At 39.8% G+C, this 25,444-nt stretch overlaps 1 protein-coding gene across 1 annotated transcript in view; it reads left to right on the top strand.

The window, feature by feature from the left end:
* The window catches only part of BTBD16 (BTB domain containing 16), a 104,581-nt gene extending 83,544 nt beyond the window's left edge, over positions 1–21,037 (top strand). Inside the window, exons 11-16 of the mRNA XM_036736544.1 lie at positions 2,589–2,680; positions 6,188–6,270; positions 7,992–8,069; positions 13,640–13,738; positions 16,246–16,434; positions 20,969–21,037. Coding sequence (XP_036592439.1) covers positions 2,589–2,680; positions 6,188–6,270; positions 7,992–8,069; positions 13,640–13,738; positions 16,246–16,434; positions 20,969–21,037 — 610 coding nt within the window. The remainder of the gene's footprint in view (positions 1–2,588; positions 2,681–6,187; positions 6,271–7,991; positions 8,070–13,639; positions 13,739–16,245; positions 16,435–20,968) is intronic.
* Positions 21,038–25,444: the final 4,407 nt, after the last annotated feature.

Raw genomic sequence — 25,444 nt, 5'->3', positions numbered from 1 at the left:
CTCAGCTGGGATATTTTGTGATTCGGACGCCACTCTTGATTCATGGAAAAACAATCTAAAAGTGTCCTTGGCCCGTCTTGTTTGGGATGTGCCCTCAGTGAGTGACTTTGTGTTTCCAAAGGGACTTGGAAAATCTGGCACAATTCCCCCCATTTTTTAGGAGGAACCATTTTAGAAATAACTTATTCCTGGGTATGTGTCTGTATGAATAGCCTTATGATTCAATCAATCCTTTTCTGAAGACCATCCATGTGTGGATCAGATGGATTAGAATTTAACATAATAGGCCTGTTCATTCAATCAACTTTTTAGGCAAATACTGTAATAAAGTAATAACTAATAACTCTTTGTATTTTTATCATCACAGTTTTAAAAATATTTTAAGGGGCCCATTTCATTCATCCAAAAATTATTTATTGTATATATATATATACATATATATGCACATACATATATATATATATATATATATATATATATATATATATATATATATATATATATGTTGTATGCACAGCATTGCTCTAGGCACTGCATGGAGAAATACAACATAATGAATAGTCATTTGGGCTCTGCCCTCTAAGAACAGACCATCCAGTTGTGGAGCCCAGATATACATACACAAAATGAAGCAGTTAAGTAACAATTCAAAGCAGTTTGTGCCTTTCCTAGTCCCCCTTATTGTTAGAACTTCTCATCCTCCAAGTTATTTTGTATCTCCTTTGTATCAACTTGTCCATGTACATGTGGATTCCCTCCAGTAGAAGGTAAGCTCTTTGAGGGTAAGAGCTATTTTTATTTTTGTCTTTGTATCCTCTGTGCCTAGAACATAGTAGCTGTTTTGAAAGTTCTCATTAAGTTGAATTCTATAACAAGTGTCAGAATCAGCTGTACAGGCTATAAATACTATGAAATGGTGCCTCCCTAGTCTGTTCCTTCTGCTGTTTTCTCAAGCCTTGGGGAGAGATTTATTTAAACCAGTAGAATTAATGGGACCAGAAGCCTCAGAGTAATAAGAAGTAAATAATAATAGTAATAATATATATATATATATATATATATATATATATATGTAATAAGAAGGTACTTTCCCTTTTCATACCACAAATATTTTCTTTCTTCTCTCCCATCTGAAAAGTCTAGCCTTAAAGGACTTGGGTGTAGATGTGAGTAGTTCTGGGTATTATTCTTATTTCAGGTGAATTTATTTTCTCATTGAACCTCCAATATTCTTTTATCACTCCAGTAGCCTGATCTGAAATGATGAAATGGAGATCCTAGCACTATTGAGGATTATTCAAGAGATTTGGGATTAATAGAAGCAGAAGAGGCGAAAGGACAAAGGGACAGGGACTCAAGAGGAGACAATTGTGTCTCATGAAGCTGTTTAACTCTGGGGTCAAGACTCTGTGATGAGAGAAAAGTCAGACTAGGTTAAGGTGATAGATGGGGAAAACAGGGAGGGGTTAAAGTAGTTCTTTTTTTAATTTATTTTTTATTTTTAGTTTATAACACTTAGTTCCACAAGTTTTTGAGTTTCAAATTTTCTCCCCTTTCCCCCCACCAAGATGGCATATAATCTGATATAGGTTCTATATATACCTTTGCATTAAACTTATTTACACAATATTCAAGTTGTAAAGAAGAATTATAACCAATGGAATGAATCATGAGAAAGAAGAAACAAAACCAAAAAAGAGGAAAAAAAAAAACAGAGCAAACAGTTTGCCTCAATGTGCATTCAGACTCCGTAATTCTTTCTCTGGATGTGCATAGCCTTTTCCATCATGAGTCTTTTGGAGCTGTCTTTGAACCTTGCATTGATGAGAAGAACCAAGTCTATCAAAGTTAGTCCTTACAGATACTGTGTGTCTGTAATCATGTATAATGTTCTCCTGGTTCTGTTCTCCTCACCCAGCATCAGATCACATAGGTCTTTCCAGGTTATCATGAAGTCTGTCTGTTCCCCATTTCTCATAGCACAATAGTATTCCATTACATTCACACACTATAATTTGCTTAGCAGTTTCCCAATTGATGGGCGTCCCCTTGATTTCCAATTCTTTGCCAATTAAAGTAGTTCTTAAGATTGCAGTGAGAATGCAGAGCAAGTTTGGGAGGGGTGAGGCAAGAGGAAGGGTGGAAGGACAGAAGATCATGATCAGAGAGATCCTTTGCAGAGCTCAAGATCCTCCCTCAGTAGGTTCTAGTTTTAGGAAATTGTGGTCTGAAATAGAACCCTCAGTCCTGTGGAGGGCTAGTGTTGAGTAGAGACAGAAGTCATGGGAACTGAGGAGGTCCATGAAGAGGCAGGACAAGGAGTTCAAAGGATCATTAGTGTGAATAGGGAAGTCGACAAGGATGGGGGGCAAGAGGTTGACTTGAAGATGGGGGGAGGGGGAATGTGAGCCAGTTACTGGATCCACTTGAGAAAAGGGGAGGATTGGCCGTAACTGTAGAGTGAGAGATGATGAGAAGAATCTGGACCAAGGACAAGACTTGCTGTTTCGTTTTTATCAGCAATTAAAGCTAAACCTGTCTAGGACATTTCTGAAGGCCTTTTATCCTTCATTTGTGTTTCTGCTAAGCTTCCCCAAGAAATGTCCTTTTCTGGAACGGGAATTGGGTCAGAAGTTCCTGCCTGTATTTCATTGCTTGCGTCTGCATGGCATCACTAAAGGTAAGATACAGTGTGTGTGTGTGTGTGTGTGTGTGTGTGTGTGTACTCTGTAGGATGATTCCATTGTCAGGGGTCCTGCATACCTCTACTTCTTCAGCCATTCACTGTGTGTGGTAAAAACCTGAACCATAGCCACCATGTCCTAAATTAACTATGAAATAGCAAGTACTTGCCTGCAGCCTCTGGGCCTGAATGAAATCAGGTTATGACCAAAGGAAATAAGCAAAAACAAAAACGTAGAAGTTAAATAAGTGCTATCTGTGATTTATATTGTATTCCCAGAATCCTAGAATGTTGGGACTAGAAAAGCTCATAGGCTCATTAGGATTTCAAACTGAAAAGGATCTTAGACATCATTTAATTTAACCCAGCTAGGTAGAACAGTGAAGAAAATACTGGGCCTGGAGTCAGGAAGACTCATCTTCCTGAGTTCAAATCTGGCCTCAGACACTTACTGGCATTGTGACCCTGGGCGAGTCACTTAACCCTGTTTGCATCAGTTTCCTCAACTATAAAATGAGCTGGAGAAAGAAATGGCAAACCACTCAAGTATCTTAGCCAAGAAAACCCCAAATGAGGTCACAAAGAGTTGGACATAACTAAAAAACAACTGAACAACAATTCAACCTTTTCATTTCACAGGTAGCCAGAGAACTGATTGCACTTACCCAAGGACACACATCTAGTTATTAGCAAAATTGAGATTGCTTAATTCAGACCTCTTAATTCTCAATCCAGTACTCTGTGCTCTACAAAACAAGATTATCTGATAGGTGCTTTTGGGGGGAATGCTGGGTATATTAACTAAACTCAAATACTGGTACTCCTATAACCTAGCGATGTGGGAAATAGAAGAAAGCATCAGTGGCCTGAGGGTGGAGGTGAGGGGAGAAGGGGCGTGGGTGAACATGCACTTACAACTCTTAAGAAGGCCATGGAATAAATTTATGTAGGCCTCGTGAACTTTGAAAAATATTTTAAAGCTCTTTTCCCCTTTTAAAGTGTATAGAGAAAATCAACAGCAGCAAATGCATTAGATTAATTTTGTTAGGGTTATTTTCCAGATGCGTATTGGAAACTGATTCATCAATTTAGAATTACCCTTAATGTTCACATCCCATAGCCAGGAAGTCACAAATGCTTTCAAGGAGAGTACATTGCTACTGTATATAGTTACTTGGTCTCTAAATATTCCATAAGTCTTACAAATTTGATGACCCTCTGAATGAAGGTTCAGGGAAGGTTAACTTTAAAAACTTAAAAAAATACCTTTTCCCTCAAATACTAATTATCACTCACCTTGTTTCAGCACTCTGTTACAAAACCTTTGCATATTTCATTTAATCTTCACAACAATCTTGTAAAGTTGATTGTGCATGTTTATTAGCCCCATTTTGCAGATGAGGAAACTGAGATGTAAAGAGACTTTCAAGTGCTCAAGAGTATACAGATGTTCTCCTTTACAACTTGATATAACATTTGAAGGAATAGAAAAGTACCACAGACTGTTATGCTGGTTATGCTGATAATTTCTCAAATCAGAAATCTGATGCTTTCAAGGTGGTTCTCAAATGATGGTCTAAGATTCCCTGGTGGCCTGTGAAAGCCCCCCAGGGGCTGGGCATCTGCTCTCTTGTAGAGTGGATGTTTCTAATATTATAGGGCTATATTTGGGGGAGCACATATTTATTCACCGTTCCTCTAAAAGAAAAGTCAGACAACAAGACTGTGGATGTCAACAGAGGCCATGTCTTCTTCTTCTGGTCCTTGGGACCTTGGGTCAAGGAGGAGGTGGAACCAAAGTTATGTCCAAACCCAGGGACCAAAAAGTTTTGAGAGGGACCTATGAGAGTTGTGGAGGCAGAACAGTAACTTTAATTCCAGGTCCATGACCAACTGGCTACGTGACCTTAGGCAAGTCACATCCTCTCCATGAGCTTAAGTTGCTTCAACTTTAAAATAAAAGGGTTGGACTAGATAAGCGCCTTAGTCCCTCCCAGCCCTAACCATCTAAGTTCAAGACATTTGGTGCAAGGGAGACAAGAGCTATGGATATCATTGCCAATTTTCCTATCGGTACTGGTGCTTTTCAAATTGGCTTTAATGATGCCAAGTGGGAATGAATAAGTAAATTATCTACTGTCAGCATAGTCCATAAGCTGAAAAAAATTAGAGAGTAGGCATGAATTGATAATTCACCCGCAAGATTATGAAATAGGGACAAGCATGCCTGGTTCTTTAGGTACTTGCCAGGAAAGACCATGATTGTCCCCAGGAAAGGGGGTGGCAATCACACTTTAATTAAACACAGAAGGCATGGGGGCAAAAAGCCCAGAAAGTCAGAAACAAGCAGTGAAAACTGGTAGAGAGGTAGTGAAGAAAGGCAGATAGGGAGAAGGATGGGAGGAGGAGAGGCAAAGAATATCACTCACATACCCATGGATTCGAGGTGGGAGCACTAGGCAGCATGGACCCAATGGAGAGGGAAGAAGACTGGGAGGACAGGAGTTTGATGGCTCATTTTTATAAGGTATTTTGAGGAAACAGACCACTGTCTATCGGTGCCATATCTACCATATCTAAATCACATCAAAGTAAAGGGTAGAACTTCAAAGCCGTCATCCCAAAGTTATCAGCACCTTTTGATGTTCTGGTCTGGATCAGCTGGGGTCTGGATTTTGTCTAGAATTTACATATCGCAAGACCAGAATCCTGACCGTAGCATTTAGAAGTGGAAACCCTGATTTAGCGCATATTACCAGGATGTGAATTTTGGTTAATATGTGATACAATCTGTAAATTATACTCCTTCGATCTTTGGGATGGTCTGTGTGTGACTTCCAGTTTGCTCTTGGCAATCTTATTTCTACTATTGACCCTTTATACTGGCTACCTATAAACTGATTTACTATACTGACTTGAAGGAGAGGTGGTGGTGGTCAGAGGGACCAGAACAAGATGCAATATTAATACGAGGTACATGGAGGAATTTGGTATGGGGCCAGAACTAACTATGAGATGCATAAAGTAAGACACTGAAAGGAGAAGATTGATAGTGGAAGAGTCTTCTAGTTGAGGCCCAGGGATCCCTAAGTGAGGCAGCCCCGCCCCCAATAGCGCAGTATTGTCATGGCCTTGGAACAAATACCTCCTCACTCAAAGGGACATGTTTCAAAAGACTCCATCCCAAAAGTTGAGTTGTTATATACACAGTCTAGGAAAGTTCCTCTTTAAAACATGAACTACCACTCAGTTATATGCTCATCATATGCAAGGTTTATGTGTATAAATCTAAAGAGAAAAAAAAACATGACTTTGGAATGAAAAAAACACATGTGTATTAGTCCCACAAAGTCTTGTTTGAGCTTTACCAAACTTAGTTTGAAAAGCATGGCATTCTTTTTTTTTTTTGCCCCTCAACTCATAACTTTATTTTTGTATGTGAAATTTTTGTGGGGTTTGTTATGAATAAAACCTTCCAAATTTCTCCTTTATTTTTTCCCCAAGGCAAAGACCTGGAAGATATAAAGCATATTAACTTCTTCCCTGAGGCAAGGATAGTCCGAATTTTAGCCAACCATTACCACGCAGTGAGTTTCTCTGCTTAGAAAAGGAAGCAGTTATATAGATTTTTATATGCCTTTCTGATTCTGCCCTCTTCTCTATGCCCCATAACCCCTCACAGAGATGTGCTTTCCATCCACGACTATATTGTAGATCTGTGTCTCTGAGGTTGTGATGAATCTAGAGCAAGCCTCATGCAAGGAGCAGGCAAAGCAGTGATGGGAAGGAGTCACAGCCTTTGGGATCCAGGGCTTTTCAGCATCACGGCAAGCTCCCTGACAAGTCCTGGTATGCTAGGCTGCATACAGGAGAACAGTAATAGCTCATGTGTGTAGAGCTCTTTGAGAGACAAGGCTGGTTAGAGGGACTCTAAGGCCAGCTTTGGGGTCAGGAAATGCCTTGGACATGGATTAGCCGGGTGGCCTTAGATAAATGTCTTCACTTCTCACTATCACAGGTAACTGTGAGATGAAAAGTTAGAGAAGAGATGCTTATCTGTACTGGTGGAGGGCATTTCCACATCCAGAATTCCTTGTCTATTTTGAAATGATAGGTCCAGGCTTTATACACACATACATACATATACATACACACGTACATACTACATATATATATATACTATATATAGACACACATGTATATACATGCTATATCTATGTAAGTATATATGTGTATATACATACTGTATGTACAACATACATACTATATTGCATATATACATATACACATAGATATCTATGCATGTGCATACATATGCATACACATACACCTGATACATATCTACATTACATATATCCATACATACACATATATGCACACTATATATGTACACATATACACACTGTATATGCACATATATAAACACGTATGTGTATGTGTTTACATATATGTGTGCACATGTGTGTGTACACACCTGCCCATATGGGTTATACGGATCCAGAGAAGTTAAGCAACTTTCTCAAGGTCACACAGTTGCCAAGTGGCAGAACCAAAGTCTTCTGCCTTACAGTCTCCTCTTCAGGCAGATTCTTTTTTACCAGACCACATTGTCTTTCAGTTGAACAATGTGCATAAAAGCTGGCGTTCTTGTCCCATGAAATAAATATGCTTTTGAGATATTTTCAACTTTGTGTTCTTAGAGATGAAGATGCCTTGTCAATATACAGATCCTGAAGATTTGTAGTTCACTGACTGAATTCCCAGTTAAGTGGATGATAAAGTTTAGAGCAGGGGTTCTTAACCTGGGGACCTTGGGTGTATGTGATTAGATTTCAAGGAGACTGTGAATTTAGGTTTTTTAAAAATATATTTTTATAATTATATTTAATAGAGTTGGTTTTCTTCATAATCCTATGTATTTTATTTTATGTTTTATGCATTTATAAATATTCTGAGAAGGGATCCATAGGCTTCACCAGACTGACTGCCTGGGGGTTCACATCACCAAAAAAGATGAAAAATCATTGCTTTATAATCATTCAGTAGCATAACTGTGAGACTTTAAAGGTGGCAGAGAAGAAACTGCCTCCGTGGACCTCCCTGCCTTAGTAAATTTCCCCTCTCCCTCCATCTCCCCCTTCTTTTCATTTCTTAGCTGTTTATTCTTTTATGAATGCTTTTAAAACAGAAATTTCATGATGCAACACTCCAGGGGTTGCGTTAGAATTAGTGGACTTCAGGATAGAAGGAAACAAGGTAAGTACTAAAGTTAAGGGCATTTAATCTCTCTAAATTGTGTACATTTCAGCTTGAGAGAGGTGGAGACATGTTTCATGTGAAAGATCTTTCTACTCAAGGTATAAGATTTGGTCTCCTAATTAATCAGGTATGTAATAACCAGAGTGAGCCCCCAGTGGCCTGCCACTGTTGACATCTAAAGGTCATTCTACAAGTGCATAATTGACATTCCCCAAATAAAGGCTGTAGCTCCTCCACTTCTATTAATTGACTATATGACCTTGGGGAAGTCATTTAATCCCCCTTGGCCTCAGTTTCCCCACCTATATAGCATAACAAATTAGACTAAATGATGTCCAAGTTCCTTTCCATCATTAACATGTGGACATTCTCTATAGTTTTGCTATAAACTTTCATCTATTTTCTTTAATATGCAATGTCTTTAAATACCCAAAATAATGGTCTATAGCCAACTGGATCACTCAAGCTTTTAAAGAATAGTTTAAAAATATCTTGGACTAGACTCCAATTGTAAGTGTATACGTTTTACATACTGTTTTATACAAGTGTGTGTGTGTGTGTGTGTGTGTGTGTGTGTGTGTGTGTAGGGAGAGGCAGACAACACAGAAAGAGAAATTGTATAACGAAAAATTCATCAATTCACTCTCTTGGAAGAAATATTAAAAAATCTAAATAGTTTTTTTTAAAAATAGTAATAAGTTATATATAGTATTTTTTGATTATGAAGTACAATTCCTCCATTACTTCATTTGTTCCTCACATAAAACTTGTGAGGTGGGGTAGTTTGAGTATCTTTTCCCCATTTTACAGCTAATGAAACTAAGGCAAGGGACAGACAGCCCTGTTGTGATGGGTCCTCCCTCCAGTGCCTTCTGTTCCATGAAGCTTTCCCCTGCTCTCTCCCTGCAATTTTCCCTATTCCAGCTGTTTTTCCTCTACAAATTATCTTGTATTTTCTTGCCTGTTTCTACCTTATATTCCATTAGTTGAATGTTGGCTCCTTGGGGGTAAGGACTACTCCATGGTTGCTGGTTTTTCGTTGAAATTTTTTGGTCTTTGTATTGCAGGGCCTAGAGTAGTACTAGGTATCCATAATAGGGTTTTAAGAATTTTTTAAAATTCAATTAAGGAAAAAAAAAAAATTCAATTAAGGATTTTTATAAGTAGCACAAAAATTATCCTTGCTTATCTTCTCATGTGGAATGCCCTCCTCCACTCCCTTACGTCCTACCCATATTTCAAGGCCAGGTGAAAACCCACCTCCAAAGTATGGTGTGAAAAGCATTGGCCTTAGATTCAGAAGACTCAGGTTAAAGCACCAGACTTATTACTCATGTGCATATTAGGAGTAAATAATTCAAGGGAGTTATCTCCCTTCCCTGTGCCTCTTTCTTCATCTGAAAAAATGAATGATTTAGACTAGATAATTTCTATAGTTTCTGACATTCTGGGATTCTTCCAGGAAGCTGGAAGGACCCCTCCTCCACCCCCTTCTCCCCTTTCTCAGACCTCCTGTTTATTACCAAGTAATTAGCACTGAGGGTCTTTATAAATATTTGTTTATTGGTTGAATGTGTGTGTGTGTGTGTCACCTTCCCAACCAGACTATAAGTGTTTAAAGAGCAGGAACCACAGGTTTTCTATTTCTCTTGGCTCCCTATAAAATCTAGCCCAGTGTCTTGCACATAGTAGGTACTCCTACATTTCCAAATTAATTGAAACATTTATCTCCGTTAAGAAATGTTAAGCAACTATTTTGACTAAGACTAGAATTAAAATAAAGAACATTCTTTCTTTCGTCTTCTTGCCTGAGTTCTCTGTATTATATTTCAGTTCACTTCGGAAAGACAGGTTGGCATAGTGGATAGACAGGGCTGGCTTTGGAGTCATGAAGCTTTGGGTTCAAATCCTACTTCTGATACTTTCCGAATCACAGCATCACAGATTTAGAGCAAGAAGGAACCTGATAGGTCATCAATTCTAGCACTTTCATTTGCAGCTTAAGAAACTGAGGCACAGTGCTTTCCCCAGGGTCAGATAGCTAATTAGTATCTGGAATATGATTTGAACCCGGTATTCATGGTTCCAAGGCCAGCATCTTACTCACTATGTTATGTTACTCTTCATTGGTTCTCTTAAGTTAAATTATGCTTGCTCCTTGCATGTGTTCATTCATATCCAGCCTAGAAATATAGTACTCCATGGAATTTTAAAGCATGGCATTTTAAGGAAACTAACGAGCACATATTGCGAGAGGTTTAATTTTCTCAATGATACAGCTAGGTGCCACCGTTAGACAGCTAGAATGGATCAAGTGCTGGGCCTGGAGTCAGGAAGATTTATATTCCTGAGTTCAAATCCAGCCTCAGACATTTACCAGCTGTGTGCTCAGGGGCAAGTCACTTAATCCTGTTTGCCTCAGTTTTCTCATCTGTAAATGAGTTGGAGAAGGAAATGGCAAACCCCTCTAGTATCTTTGCCAAGAAAACCCCAAATGGGGTCACAGAGAGTCAGACATGACTGAAGTGACTAAACAACAACAAAACAACGAAGGAGGCACAGTGGATAGAGCACTGAACCTGAAGTCAGGAAGACCTGAGTTCCAGTGTGACCCCAAACACTTACTAGCTGTGTGATCCTGGATAAAGTTACTGAACCTCTGTTTGCCTTAGTTTCCTCACCCGTAGAATGGGAATAGTAAAAGCAACAACCTCTCAGGGATGATATTTGTAAAGCACTTAGCGCAGTGCCTGGCCCAGAGTAGGTACAATATGAATGTTAGCTATTATTATTAATTAGATTCTGATAAACCAATTCTAATGTATAACATAGGTTACACTCAGTCCTCCAGGCAATTCCCTGAGACTTTAAGTAAAAGTAGATTGCAAATCTTTATTGGTGGGATTTTTCCATCTTCACTGATGAAATCAAAGGTCAGTATCCCTCTCCTCGCCCCAAAACAAAAGGAACCTGCCATGAGCGAGGAACTGAGGGAGATAAAGCAATGAACAGGACATAATCTGCCCCCTCAAAGAAGTCACAATCTAGCGAGGAGATAAGATGTGTGTGCCAATAATTATAATACAAATCACGATATGCGAAATGCATAGGAGACATCCAACAGAGGTACTGAGAGCCTTCCTTTAGAAGTTGCCTCTCCCAATTAGGACATGAGCTCCTTGAGAGCAGAGAATGCTTTGATTTTCTATTTTTGTATCCCCAGCACTTAGCACACACAGTACTTGGCACATTTAAGTGCTTAATAAATGATATTCCATTCCATTCCATCCAAGGAAGGAGAAGTAGTTCCAGCTGGCAGGATCAGGGAATGCATCATGGGAGTAACACTGGGGCTGAGCCTTGAAGGCTAGGTATGAAGGATAAGCTATGATGATCATCCATCCCCCACCCCACCCCACCCTTGTGGATTTTCTGATCCAGGACGAGAGAAAGGCAGTGAGTGAAGAGAGAACTGGCGACCTGTCTGATGAACTCAGTTCAACTCAACAAGCATTTATTAAATACCTACTGTGTGCAAGACACTGGGGGGTGTAAAGACAATACAAAAAGTAGTCCCTGCCAACAAAGGGCTTACACTTTATGGGGAGGTTATTTGTAACATTTAAATATATGAATAATACATTATGATGTGAACAAGGAGAGAGCATGAACAAATAGAATGTCAGGGAAGGTTTGAATGTTAAATGAGTATTCCAGTGTGGGAAGCTGGGCAATCTGGAGTCTAGCTCTGACTGGGGTTGACATAGCTGCTATGTTCCTTATCTGTAGAATGGGGAAGTTGGACCGAAAATTGTCTAAGTTTCCTCCCAGCTCTAACGTTCTTCATGTCTACTCTTATATAGTAAAAATTATCAACCACTTGGTCAAGATAGAGCATTCAATAATGCTATATATTTGACTGTAACCTTCTCTCAGTCTAATTTATAGAATAGATCGACACCTGCATCTTCACTTACCAAAAAAAAAAGTTAGTCAGTGGAGCTGTAACTAGGAATTTTTTTTCACCTAGGGCAACAAAACCAACCTTGGAAGTGGGACCATAGGCACAAACACAACTAACATAATAATGATAACTAACATTTATATATCACTTTAAGGTTTACAAAGTACTTTGGAAGAATAAGATGAGATATTTCCAACAATCCTGGGCAGTAGGTGCTATTATTTTCCCCATTAACAACCAGGGAAACTGAGGCAAAGATTAAATGACCTGGCCAGGATCACACAGCTAGTAAGTGCTTGAGACTGGATTTGAGCTCAGGTCTTCCTGACTCAAAGTTTAGTGATCTGTCTTTTGTGCCTCCTACCCACTTAAGAGAGATGACTGTTCCGGGTCTGTTGCCCTGACCCAAACGAACTCTGACACTTCAGCTTCAGCTATAGAAGACTATAAAGTAAGGCTCGCAGCAATAGCTACAGGAAGCATACATCACCCCTTCCAGATGTGGACACTGTGGGACAAAGCCTCGTTTGTTCTGTTATGGTTCTATGAATCAGTACTAAAGATTGCAAAAGGCTAACTCTTCAAAGCTTAACATAAATAGAACTCAATATAAACATGGTAGCCAGAATCCCAAGAACCGATCACAGTGATACTATCTTTCTTGCTGGTTACAAGACTTACTAGTCACCTGCAATAAGCAAAGATATTACGTAAAATCACTTTTCCCCCTGTATGTATTTATAGCACTCCTGGGAACAATCCCCAAATTCCATTTTCAGAGTGTCAGAGGCAGGATAATATATTGATGTTCTTTATTGGTGATCATAATAATTCTTTACAATTCTATGGAGTTTTACAGTTACAAACTACTTCACATGCTATTTATTTGATTTTGGCAACAGCCCCATTGAGGTAGTCTGTTTTACATATAAGGAAACTGAGTCTCATAAAGATTAAGTAACCTACCCAAGATAATAGTCTAAGTGGTAGAGTACTCACTAGATGCCCAATTTTAGCACTTGGGTACTTGTTAGGTATCTGACTGCGTGCTATTCACTTAACTTTTCTGCCTCAATTTACTCATTTCTAAAATGGGAACGATAGCACTTGCTCTCCCCACATGTGCAAATTTTAAAACGCTATTTAAAATGAGTGGGATTTTTTTAAAAAAACGTTTTTATTCTGATTCCCAGCTCCATGCCCATACCACATTACCTCAAATACCTTCTAAGGAAGGCTCCCCCATCTCTCAGCCAAGTATGCATTTACAGGCTCTGGGCCCATGTCTGTTGGTTACCTTCCATGTAGCTAGACCACAAACGTGCTTGGCTGGTTTTTAAAGTACCTGCAGTGGCCAACTCATCAATCGCAATTGACGTGCAACATCATAGATGTGCAGCAGTGATGTATTCAGAGCGCCTCTTGGACTTAAAGAAATACACTGAGGTGTTCTGTTTCCAAAAGTCAGATAGCAATGGTTTTTCCATCTGGTAGCCTGCTGAGTGTGTTCTCTTTGTCACTCAGAAACATCGAACGGTTCAGAACAGACGTGACTTGTCACTGAATGATGGTCTTTGGATTATAGCTACAGTACGGCTTTCTTTGTTCATAGTATTTGAAGGTTGGAAGTCTTGTATGGATTTTAACATTTAAATCAAGGGTCATTTACCTGAATGAAGTGAAAGATTTTCTCTATTTTTTTGTTCATCTTTTTATTCTTCAACATAACCTAGGAAAACAAGATTTACTCAGAAATGATTGGTGTGTATGGATTCTTCTTTGAAATTAAGGGAATCAAACACAGTGGCTCCTCCTATAGTTTTTACATGCAGGTAAGAGGTGGGTAACATCCAGGAAAGCAAAATCTATGAAAGTCTTGCTTTTGAATAACTGAAGACTGAGAAAAGAGACCTTTTAAAAAAATCACCCTTCCATAATGAGCAATACTTAGTGTCAGACAAATGGAAAAGAAGACTAATTTTGTCTGAAGGGGGAGTGTGGTGTAGTGGAAAAGAGCCCTGGAGAATGAGTCAGGAGGTTTGACTTGTCATTCTGTCCCATGCTACAAATTAACTATGTGACCTTAGTCAAGTCATTTCTCTCAGCCTCTGGGTTTTTTTTTTTAATTTGTAAAGTGAAAAGAAAATGGAACTTCTAAAGCATGAAGAAAATGTAGTCAACAAATCAGTGAGCTTGACTTCAAATCTTGGTATAAAATTCTAGGAAGTATAGTTAAAGGGATAGTGAAGATCTCAAAGAGCCAGAATGGCTTCATCAAGAATAAGTCAAGCTACATCAACCTAGGAAGCAGTTAGCACAGAGTATAAATAGAATGCTAGCTACTTCCTAGAGTCAGGAAGACCTGAGTTCAAATCCAGTCCCAGACACTTACTAGTTGTGTGACCCTGGGCAACCACTACTAGCCTCAGTATCCTCATTTATAAAATGAAGTTAATAAAAGCACCCATCTCCCAGGCTTATTGTGAGGATAATGTGCGATAATATTTAGAAAGTGCTTTGCAAACCCTAAAGCAATTTAAATGCTAGCTTGCTATCTTCATCATCAGCATTGAGATTACTAGACCAGTAGATTAGGGAATACTGTAGGTGCAAAATAGTCAGATCTTAGCAAAGCAGTTGGCAATGTCTCAAAGGCTATTCTTGTGGAAATATGAAGAGATGTGGGGTAGATGACAGTATAATTTGGCAGACTGAGAACTGGTTAAATGGCCAGTGCCAAAGAGTGGTCATTTATGTCAACTTGGAAGGACGTCTCTAGCAGCTCCAGGGGGCTCAAGTTGGTCCTGTGCTATGACTTTATTTTAATAACTTGGATAAAGACATAAATGGCACGCTTGTCAGATTTACAGCTTATGTGAAGCTAGGAGGGAAATCCAACTTTGCATGGCAAAGTCAGTATTTTAACAGATCTTGACATGTATTGCCATTGCACAAAATCTCTTAAATACTCAATTATTCAGATTGATCTGAGATCTCATTGATAGAGCATCCTTTCCAACAAGGAGGATCACAGTCTATCTCTATCTGCCCATCCTGCACAACTCTTACCCATACCTTCACCACAGGGATCTATGCCAGAAGCTTCCCTCTCTTTCTCTTGACATCACAAGGACAGTAGTGGAGCTTTTAAGCTGTCCATTGATCCTATCCTTCATCCTCACCAGCCCATCTTCATTTGCTAGCGTACATTTCCCAGTTGACATCATTTACTTGTGCTCTTCAGAGTTCCTCATTGGTTATATGTTGCCATTTGTTGACACCTATCAAGTACCTCCTTTACATTGCCCTCTACGTGCTATTCATTTTCACTTCTTCAGAGATTGCTGTGTTCCATCTTCCATTGTGAAAGTTATGTGAACTCTATGAGTTCATGAGTTCTGTAGAGTTCATTCTATGAATCTAATGAGAAGAAATCTCATAAGGATAAATGTAGATTTACACATTTTAAAAAAATCATAAATACAAAATGGGGAAGGCAGCCATATCTACATAAAAAAGATCTGGGGGTTTAATGGACCGCATTTTAAATATGAGTCAACAATGAGATATGGCAGTCAAGGAAGCTAATGCCATCTTAGGCTATATTGAGAGGCGTAGTGTCCCTGATTCTAGAGATGAAAGCCCCACTCTGTTTTGATCAGACAACATTTGGAGTACTGGGTTCAATTCTGTGTGCTACATTTGGGGACAATAATAATAGTCTGTAGAGAGACCAGAGGAGGACTACCAGGAGGGTGAGGGACCTTGAGTTCATGCCATACAAGGATTGCTGGAGAGAGCTGGGAATGTTAGGCCTAGTAAACAGAAGATTGAGGGTCTCACGTTAGCTGTCTTCAAGTATATGAAGGGCAGTCCTGTGGAAGAGGCAGCAGACTTGTCTGGTCAGCCCCAGACCGCAGAGCTAGGAGCAATGAGTGTAAGTTGCCAGAGGCAGATTTCAGGTTAGAAAGTCCCTAACTCTTACTGCTATCCAAAAGCATAATGGACTGCTGTAGGAGGGAAAGGGTGCCCATACTAATTGTAAGAAAAAGCTGGGTGACATTGTGTTCATCTAGCTATATTGTCAGGTGAAGACTTGATATGGTACAGGTCAGATTAGATGTTCTCCTGGGTCCATCCCACTTCTGAGGTTCTGCAATTCTGGGTACCCCAGAGAAATGAAGATACTTGCCCAGGGTCACACACCAGCGAGTGACTCTTGTTTGAAAAAAAGGCCATAGCCACCAGAGGAACCATTGAAATTCCGATAGACAAAAATAGTTGTCATTTTCTCAAATTCTTTTGTAATTTTTACTCAGATAAATTAATATCCTTTCAGAGAATCAAGTATTCAGACATGAACTTACCTGCCGTCGTATGTGAGCGGAGCCCAGTTAGCCTCAGACAGGAACGCCTAGTGAAATATGAAATCCGAGCACAATCCCTGGTGGATGGAAATTGGCAGGAGTTCAGTACCAATACACTGACCCAAAAGTTTGGACTTATCAAATCAACGAGCAAAAGCCATGTAAGTTTCTACTTTCAATAATAATAATAATATAATAATGATAGCAGCAATAATTAGTATTTATCTAGTGTCTCAAGGTTTACAAAATGCCTTACATAAATTGCCTCACTTGATCCTCAAAGTCACCCTGTGAGATGCTATTATTATAATCATTCCCTTTTACAGATGAAGTAACTGAGGCCAAGTGGTTAAGTGGCTTGCCCAGGGACGCACAGATAGTAAGTGTATGAGGCAGGATCTGATTCCAAGTCCAGCACCCTACCCACTGCACCACTGAGCATCGACCTTGTGGCTCTGGAGTTGATAGTGATCTATGGAGTGAAATTTTCTCAGTATTCTTGGGCCAGCAACCCATCTCTGTACAGCATCAGGAGCCTCTCCAATGATGAGTGGTCAGCATCAATTAATACAATCCAAATGGGCACACTCAACATAGGACCCAGATATAAGGGTCAACATTGTACTAGTGCACCTTTCATTGTCCTTGCATTATGGACAAGAAGGCCAAAAAAAGTGTGTGGGATCGGGGAAGTGAGAAGAGTACTCACTGCTAGACATTTTACAAATAACAAAGAGGAAAGACCTCCTGGGCCAATCTTGGCAGAGGGATCCAGAATTTAATTTGTTGTTGTTTAGTCTTTTCAGTCATGTCTGACTCTTCATGACTCCATGTGGGGTTTTCTTGGCAAAGATACTGGAGTGGTTTGCCAATTTCTTCTCCAGCTCCAGATGACAAACTGAGGCGAACAGGGTTAACTGACTTGCCCAGGGTCAGACAATTAGTAAGTGTCTGCAGCCAGATTTGAACTCAGGAAGATGAGTCTTCCTGACTTTAGGCCCAGCACTCAATTTGCTGTGCCACCGAGCTGCCCTGAATTCAATTTATATCACCTCTATTATTAGCAAAGTAGCACTCTCTCATTCATTTATTTAGTCAATCAGTCATTTACCAAATGTCATTTACTATGTCATATGGAAAAAAAATTCTAGGCACTGGGGGAAGTAAAAAGATCAGATATGACCAGGTCTCTGCCCTCAAGGATCATATAGTCTGGTGGGGCATGTGGCAGAGCAGGGCACAAACCTAGGTAACTGGTGCATAGTATTGCATGATAAGTGCATTACAGTAATGCAAAGCCAAGTGTTGTCTAGGGCTAGAGGAACAGGGTTTATTGATGGAGGGATCACTGAAAGCTTTGCAGAAAGCTTCAGGTGGCACCTGACTCGGACTTTAACAGAAAGGTAAGATTTCAAAAGGCAAAAAGAAGTGGGAGGGCATTCCAGGATTAGGGAAGAGTGTGAGCAAAGGCTCAGAGGAGGGAGAGTGTAGGATATGTTAGGAAGATACAGCAATTCAATTTACCTGGAATGAAAATTACTGGAAGAGATTAATATGAGGTAAGAATTTAAAGGTAGGGTAATACCAGAGAGTGGAGAAGTCTTGACTGCCAGGTAAAGAAATTCAAATTTTACTTAACAGAAAATTAGAAGACTGAAAAATGTTAGACTTTGAAGTGACACAAACAGATATATTTAGATATATTTAGGAGGCTGTTGCAGCAGTCCAAGCAGGTAGGTAATGATGGCTTGAACTGTGATGGTGACAGTGGAGATATGGAAATATGGAAAAGGGGAAGAATGTCAATAACAGTGTAGAGGTAAAACCAATGATATTTGACAACTGATAATATGTGAGGGATGAGGGAGAGGGAAGAGTTAAAGATAGACCTAAGATTTTAAACATGGGAGACTGTGAATAGGAGTACCAGTAACATAAGTAGTGAAGTCAGAGCAGATTGAGGGGGAAAAGGAGTAAACTCAATTTTGGACAGGTTTAGTTGAGGTGTTAGTAGCAATATCCAAGTCGAGGTGTACTGTAGGCAGTTGTGGATGCAGGTTTGGAGTTCATGAAAGAGATCAGGGCTGGAGTCATCTGAATAGAACTGTGTTAGTAGAAGTCAAGGAAATGAATGAGAATCCCAAGGAAAAAGACATTAAAAAAAAGAGAACAAAAGAGGACCAAGGATAAGTCCTTGGGAAATAGCCACTTTAAAGGGCCAGGAAGACAATGAAGAACCATAGAATGGGACAGAAGAGGAAATCTAAGAGAATGTGAAGTCTCAGGTGACTAATTGTATCAAATGTGGCTGAGTGGTCAAGGGCAATGAATATTGGGGGAAAAGTATATTATACTTGGTGATTAGTAGGTTGCTAATATTGGAGAAGAGCAATAGAGTTGTGGGAATAGACTCCAAATTTCAAGTGGACAGAGAAAAAAATGAAAAGTCTGGAAGTAGTAGTATTTTGTGTAGACCAATTTTTCAGGATTCTAGTAATGAAAAGGGAGGAGAAAATGGGACAGCAACTGAGAGGAGTAGAAGGATCAAAGGAAAAGTTTTTAAAGGTTGGGGTAAGTATGAAGAGTAGGTTTAGTGAAAAAGTGAGAGAGGTGGATGAATAGTAGGCTGTGAACGATTAGAGCAATTTTAAACAATGTTTATAGGCAAATGCAAAGGAGCCAGTAGTAAGGATTAGATGAAAGATCCATAAGACAGAAGTAATGGTTGTTGGAACAAAGTTAATGAGGAAACACAAGGAAATAGGGGTTAACTAAATGGAGGGATTAACCTTAGTGAAAAGTAGAGATATCTCTGCTGTGAATAGAGGGACAGAAGAAAGAGTGGGTATTAATAGTAAGACTTTCTGAGGAGGGAAGAGTGGGGATTGAAGTGTCACCATAGGATAAGCTCAGTGAAAGAGGACTCTTCTGTAAGTGTGGGGTTTAGGTAGCAGAAGGGTTGGATGTGAGAGGAGAGGGAAAAAGGTTTAGAACAGTCAGCCTAGAGAAGGAGATGGGAATCAACAGGGGTATAGCAGAAGATTGTCAAGTCAGAGTAGAGGAGATCCACTGAGGTTCTGTAACATAAATTTGTAGTGAGTGGAATCAGCTCAATAGTGTGACTTTTTCTAACGCTATCCAGTAGCCCTGGAGCAGAATTAGAGAAATCAGATGGTGGAGGATGCCAAAGACACAAGAACTCATATATTTGGAACAATATAGGTTCAGGGGGCAAGGGATTCTAGGGCAGCAGCAAGTGGAACTTTTAAGTAGGATGAAAACTGTATAGAGTCAAGAAGAACTGAAGCAGGAGATAGATTAAGAGGCTAGGAATGAGTTAAGAAGCCAGAGGTCACAGCAAGTATGCAGACCAGGTTCAGTGGGAGAGGCAGAGGAATAGGATGTTATGGATATGGATAATATAATTGCCAAGTTCTACAAGTTTCAAGAGTCCATATCTATGCTAACAAATGGCTGAAAGTGAGGCAGAGAAGAAAGTTAATAGAATTGCTCTTCTAGAATAAGTCATTATAGATGAGGTAGAGAGGATGACCATGAGCCCTGTACTAAAATTAGGACTAGACATTCCCTAAGGTCCTCTAAATCCTATTAGCTGTAGGAATTACCTGGAGGTGAGGAGATGGCAGCGATTCAGTACAAAAAGTATTTATTAAATACCTTATATGTACAAGGCACTCTGCTAGGCACTAGAGGTACATGAACAAAATACAAAGCAAGCAGTGAAAATAGGGAGTGGTGGTACAGATGGATGGCATGTGCTTCAAAAAAGGAAAGATTACTGGCATGATATTGGGGAAATGGTCTGGAAGTATTAATAGAGAGCAAGAAAATATGGCCCCATGAGTCTTGCGCACTGGATGAGTAAGTGACCTCCACTGGTGAGGAATGCAAAGCAGTGTGGTGTCAAAGGAGAACCAGGGTTTCAATTTAAGTGAAGGATGAAATAGGGGCAACTAGGTGGTACAGTGGATAGAGTGCTAGGCCTGGAATTGGGAAGATCTGAGTTCAAATCCAGCCTCAGACACGTACTAGCTATGTGACCCTGGACAAGTCAGTTAACCCTGTTTGCCGCAATTTCCTCATCTGTAAAATGAGCTGGAGAAGGGTGAAAATAGATGTTAGAAATTTGAGGATCTTAGGGAATTTGTAGAGAATAGAATGGGGATTCCAACAGGTTCCTTTACATGCATCAAAAAGTGAGTTAACTGAGGTGAAACGGGCCTGAGAAAGAAGGATAGGGCTGATACGGGACAGTAATGCAAACTATAACTAAGGCAGTGAGCTTACATGACCAGAATTAGAGAGTCAGTACCCTGGGAGATGAGTTGATGCCCTAGTTCATTCTACTCAACTATGTATTGGCACATACTCCGCTATTTGGTTAAACAGAAACCACCATATGAATACACCAACTTTAAATGATCTGTGAACAGGTGTCTAGCAGCAGTTCCATGCATAGTAGTTGATGAGAGGACACCAGGACTTGCAGTTCTGGTAGGAACCTATGGGCGCATAAATTAGGATGATGAAATCGTGACCGTAGAAGGCATGGGCAGAAAGAACATGATTTTGCCTGACACCGGCAAAGGCAGGGCCTTCTTTTATTTTTTCTTTTACCTTATGGAGCTATTTCTTCCATCCTAAACCCTCCCTTTGTTTTGCTTCCTGTTTTAGACGTTGAAAATTGAAACTGTGGGCAATCCTGTCTTTGTGACTTTTGCGTTCATTTTTCCGGTGTCATGACAATTTCCAGAAGAAATGACGGGATTTCTACTACCACTGATCAGCATAAAAAGAGAAGCAAGCTATTAAAGGGCTCACTCAAGTGAAAACCCAATGTTGCAGGTCGATATTTGTCCCACTCTTGACTTTTGCCCACACTCAGGTCCGTTTAAGGTGAAAAGTCCACTGGACTCATGTTCATTCACCATCATTGTCTGCAGGTTGGCAGGGAATAGAGGATGACTCTTTTCCATATTATTCCGTTCTAGAATTGGGGCATAAAGGCTTAAAAAATGCCGCAGCCAATACATTATCTGATTGTACTTAACTCATTCTCCCTTTCCAAGTTACTGTGTAGCCACATAGAGGTGGCAAACCAACATTTGTGTCTGCATTGTAGGCACCTGGATAGATAACACCATTGCTACAATGAGGCGGGGGAAGGGAAGGGAGTGGATAGATTGTGTTCTATTTCAACTAGAGGAATGCAAAAACAAGATGATTTGTCCTTTATCACCATACTTACTCAAAGGTATCAGGATGGTTTCAGACCACCTCATCTATTACCTCCTTTTTCCCCCATCCCCCCCCAAAAAGTGGGACAGCCATCTACTCCACTTTTGTGTGGCATTTAATTCCAAGAAAGAAGACATCTACTATGGCTGTGGAGAATTAATAGAGATTAGAAAAGGACATGCTGAGAATGAGATGATGTTACCTAAGTTTGGTGTTTTATCCTGGCTTTGGGGAATGAGGGAGGGAGCTATGGAAAAAGAGCCAGGAATTGTGTGTGATTTCCATACCTTATGGCAGAGTTGGTTGGTTGGTTGTAAGCAGAGATGGGGAGCAAATAAGTTGGGTTAAGGAGGATCAAAGAAAAGAAGAGAAGCAGAGGGCAGAGGGCTGAATTTTTGAAGGGTAGGTGGATACGATCTGGGAGGAAAATTATGTTGGCTATAATATGAAAAATGAATTAAAAGAAAAGAGGTCTTGGGAGAAGGACATTATCAAAGAAAATACCTCCATAGGTCAGGGCCTAAGGGAGGATGGTTAGTTACGTAGAGGAAGAAACACATATCACTGAAAGTGTTCAAGAAGAGGATGATGTTGAGGAAACTCCTGCATTGGGTGGGAAGCTGGATCAGGTGATCTCAAAGATTCTGTGATACTGTCCTGTGTGAGCAGAAAGAAGCACACCTCTATCAACTCCGCACAAGGAGTGGTTATCAAGGGCCCACAATCTCTGGGGCCCATCCTAGTAAATTCTGACAGTGCTCCCAAAGCAGGATATGTGGTAATCTCGTGGAGAGCCATTCAGTTCACCCACTACTTGGCAGCTACCATTCTCTAGCAAACATCTCTAATTACAGAAGAAACTGCACACAGATTGTTAAAAAAAAAAATCCACTTCTCAGAATTTCTTCTTGAATGTACATCACTCACTGTGAAGAGATGATAAAGGTTTCCACATAAGCTGGTAGGGAATGTTTAGCAACATGTCACTAATACTCAAAGTAATCAAAATGATGAGCACTGAGAGGAGGCTTATGGATAGTCTGCTCCTCCAGAAGAGAGAGATATGATGACATGGTATATGAAGCCCTATTTCATGGATGTGACTTAAGTTGGTAAGACTTTGGAAAGACTTTGTTGTCTAGAAAGAGGAAAGCTCAGAATGACCATTTCATAAACCTTCAGAGTTAGGAGGGACCTTACAGGTCATCTAGCCCAAATAATGTTATCTTATAGATTAGGTAACTGAGGCCCAAATTAGATTACTTGCCCAGGATTATTCAGTTAAAATATAGTGTAATCAGGGCTCAAACCTAAATTTTCTGACTACAAATCTAATACTCTGACTACTTTTCTCACTATAATCATGAAAATCCTTCATTAAAATTTGCTAATTCATTTGATTCCTGTATGTGCCTGAGTTGGTTTATCTCTCTGGGTATAACAAAATTAAAATCATCTTCCTGAGTTCTGATCCTTTGAAGAACAAACTACAGAATTCTGTGACCTGAAGGGGACTGAGCTTGGAGAGAAATTGTAAATATGACTCTGGGACCTTGAGAGATGGTTTCTCCTATCGTCAAGCAGATATGTGCTTTGAGAGACAGACTGGCTAAGGATTCAGAAGTCTCAGCAGAACTGAGTACTGTTGGACTATCTCATTTACATGGTACTTGAAGTGTGCTTATTGTTTTAAAAGTTCCTCAGCATATGCTTCTTGTCAAGTGACTTATAAATGCATATCTATTTATATATATTTTTTCTTTTCTATTTTGTAGATGGACAAATTTTCTCTCATACATGTGTGGCTATTAAATTCAGAATAAAAAATTAAATTAAAAATATATATAAGTTATTTATTAATATAAGTAATTTGTATCATGTTTGTTTCTTTTGTTGGTATGTACTCCTTTTAATCTCCAGGAGTCTTGAAACAATCACAGAAAGTGCTCATATCAGTCAGACAACGAGTATTTATTAAAATGCACTCTCCTAAGCACTGGAGATACAAAGAAAGTAAAAAACCCCATGTCTGCCCTCAAGGAGCCCACATTTTAATGGGAGAGACAACATGAAAACAACTAGGTACAAAGGATATTTTCAGAATAAATAGGTAATCTCAGAGAGAGGGCACTGTGGGGTGAGGGCACTCAGAAAAGCCTCTCAAAGAAGATAGTATTTGAACTGATGCCAAGAAATGGAGGAGAGAAGGGAAGAACATTCCAAATACTGTGATTGGGGGGGCCAGGAGAGCTGGTGAAAAGGCACAGGAGGAGCAGCAAAAAGGCCAGTGTTACTGGATTATAAATTGCACAAAGGGGAGCGAAGTATAAGGAGACTGGTAAGGTAGGAAGGGGCCAGGTTGTGAAGGGCCTTGAACATCATTAAAAAGGATTTTTCTATTTGATCATGGAGATCATAAAGAGCCACTCAAGATTTTCGACTGGGGTAGGGAGGGTGGCATGGCCAGACTGGCATTTTGGAGAAATCTTATGTCTTTGTTAAGTTCTTTGCACCTTTAGAACTACCTACTGGATTACTATCAGGCCTAAGAATAATGGGATGTGTAAACAGGGGGAAACTTTAGTGAGTTGGCCCTCCAAAGCTTGACAAGAGCCCTCAAGGAGAGCACAAAGGTGATGAATTCATGGTTGTGAAACTTTGGGAATATTTTGTTGGTTTTCTGGGATAAGAAAAGTTCATGTTATCTCCCTTACTCAGTATTTGCAGAGTGCTTAGCCATGGTCACATACAATAACCCTAGAGGCAGGATGGAGGGGATACCCTGGCACATCTTGGGAAAACTCCAACACTGAGGTTTTTTGACATGAGACAGCAAGATGCTAAAAGCAAGTGGCCTTCTCTAAAGACAGTGGAAACTCGCCTCCCCAGAGGAGGATCTTTTCCCAAAGGGTATCTGAGTAATAATGTTAATCCAGCTCTACTTTTTCAACAACTTTTAAGTTCACAGGTAAGAAAATTTTAGAGAAATCGAGTTTTACAGCTACAACCATGGAGAGGTATGCCTTCCTCACATGGGCAATATGATGCATTTCTTTCTTTCTGCCCCTTTTTCATCCCCCTTCACTCATCTATGCTTTCTATCGCTTCATATTTCTCATTCCTTTTCCACCTTCTCTGAATGACCAGAATAGTATTTTAGAGAAGACCCTGGTCTGCGTATCAGTAGATCAACTCAACAAGCCTACTGTGTGCCAGGTACCGTGCCAAGCGCTAGGGATATGAGGAAAGAAAAAAAAGTCTCCATTTTCAAGGAACTCACAGTCTAATGAGGGAGACAACACACAACTACATACAAACAAAATGTATACAAGATAAATTGGAGATAACCTTAGCAGGAAGTCACTAGCATAAGGTGAACCTGGAAAGGCTTCTTACAAGAATGTGGGATCTTAGCTGGGTCCTGAAGGGAGTCAGGTAAAGTAGGCCCTGTAGTTAGATGACCTAGTCAAATAATTCAGCCTTTCTGGGCATCTGTTTCATCATTTGTAAATTGAGGGGGTCAGATAGGATGACTTAACCTGTTTCCTTCCAATTTTAACATTGTATCATGGTGAGTTTTTGGGTAACTAATTCCATCACTGCCCACTAGAGGGAGTGGTCCCCCCTCAAAAAGTCAAAACCCAGCACTTCCTAGTGGAAAGTAACCACCAAGAGATTAATTTGTGTAGCAATACGGATAATTAAGTTAATATGTGCTGTTACATGTGTCAAGTGTCAACCTTTCTACATCTCACGCTGGGGAATTGAGAGTATGTGTGTTCATTCAAATAGCCTCAAACATACTTAATAAAAACATCTGAATTCAATCATCTGAATTGTGAAGTATAGTATATACAAAATCATAGACTTATACTATAGCGTCATAGACAGCCCTGTTAGGGATCTTAGAGA

This window comes from Trichosurus vulpecula, chromosome 8 (genome assembly GCF_011100635.1).
Source record: "Trichosurus vulpecula isolate mTriVul1 chromosome 8, mTriVul1.pri, whole genome shotgun sequence".
Classification (NCBI taxonomy): Eukaryota; Metazoa; Chordata; class Mammalia; order Diprotodontia; family Phalangeridae; genus Trichosurus; species Trichosurus vulpecula.
This window is presented reverse-complemented; position numbering and strand designations above follow the sequence as displayed.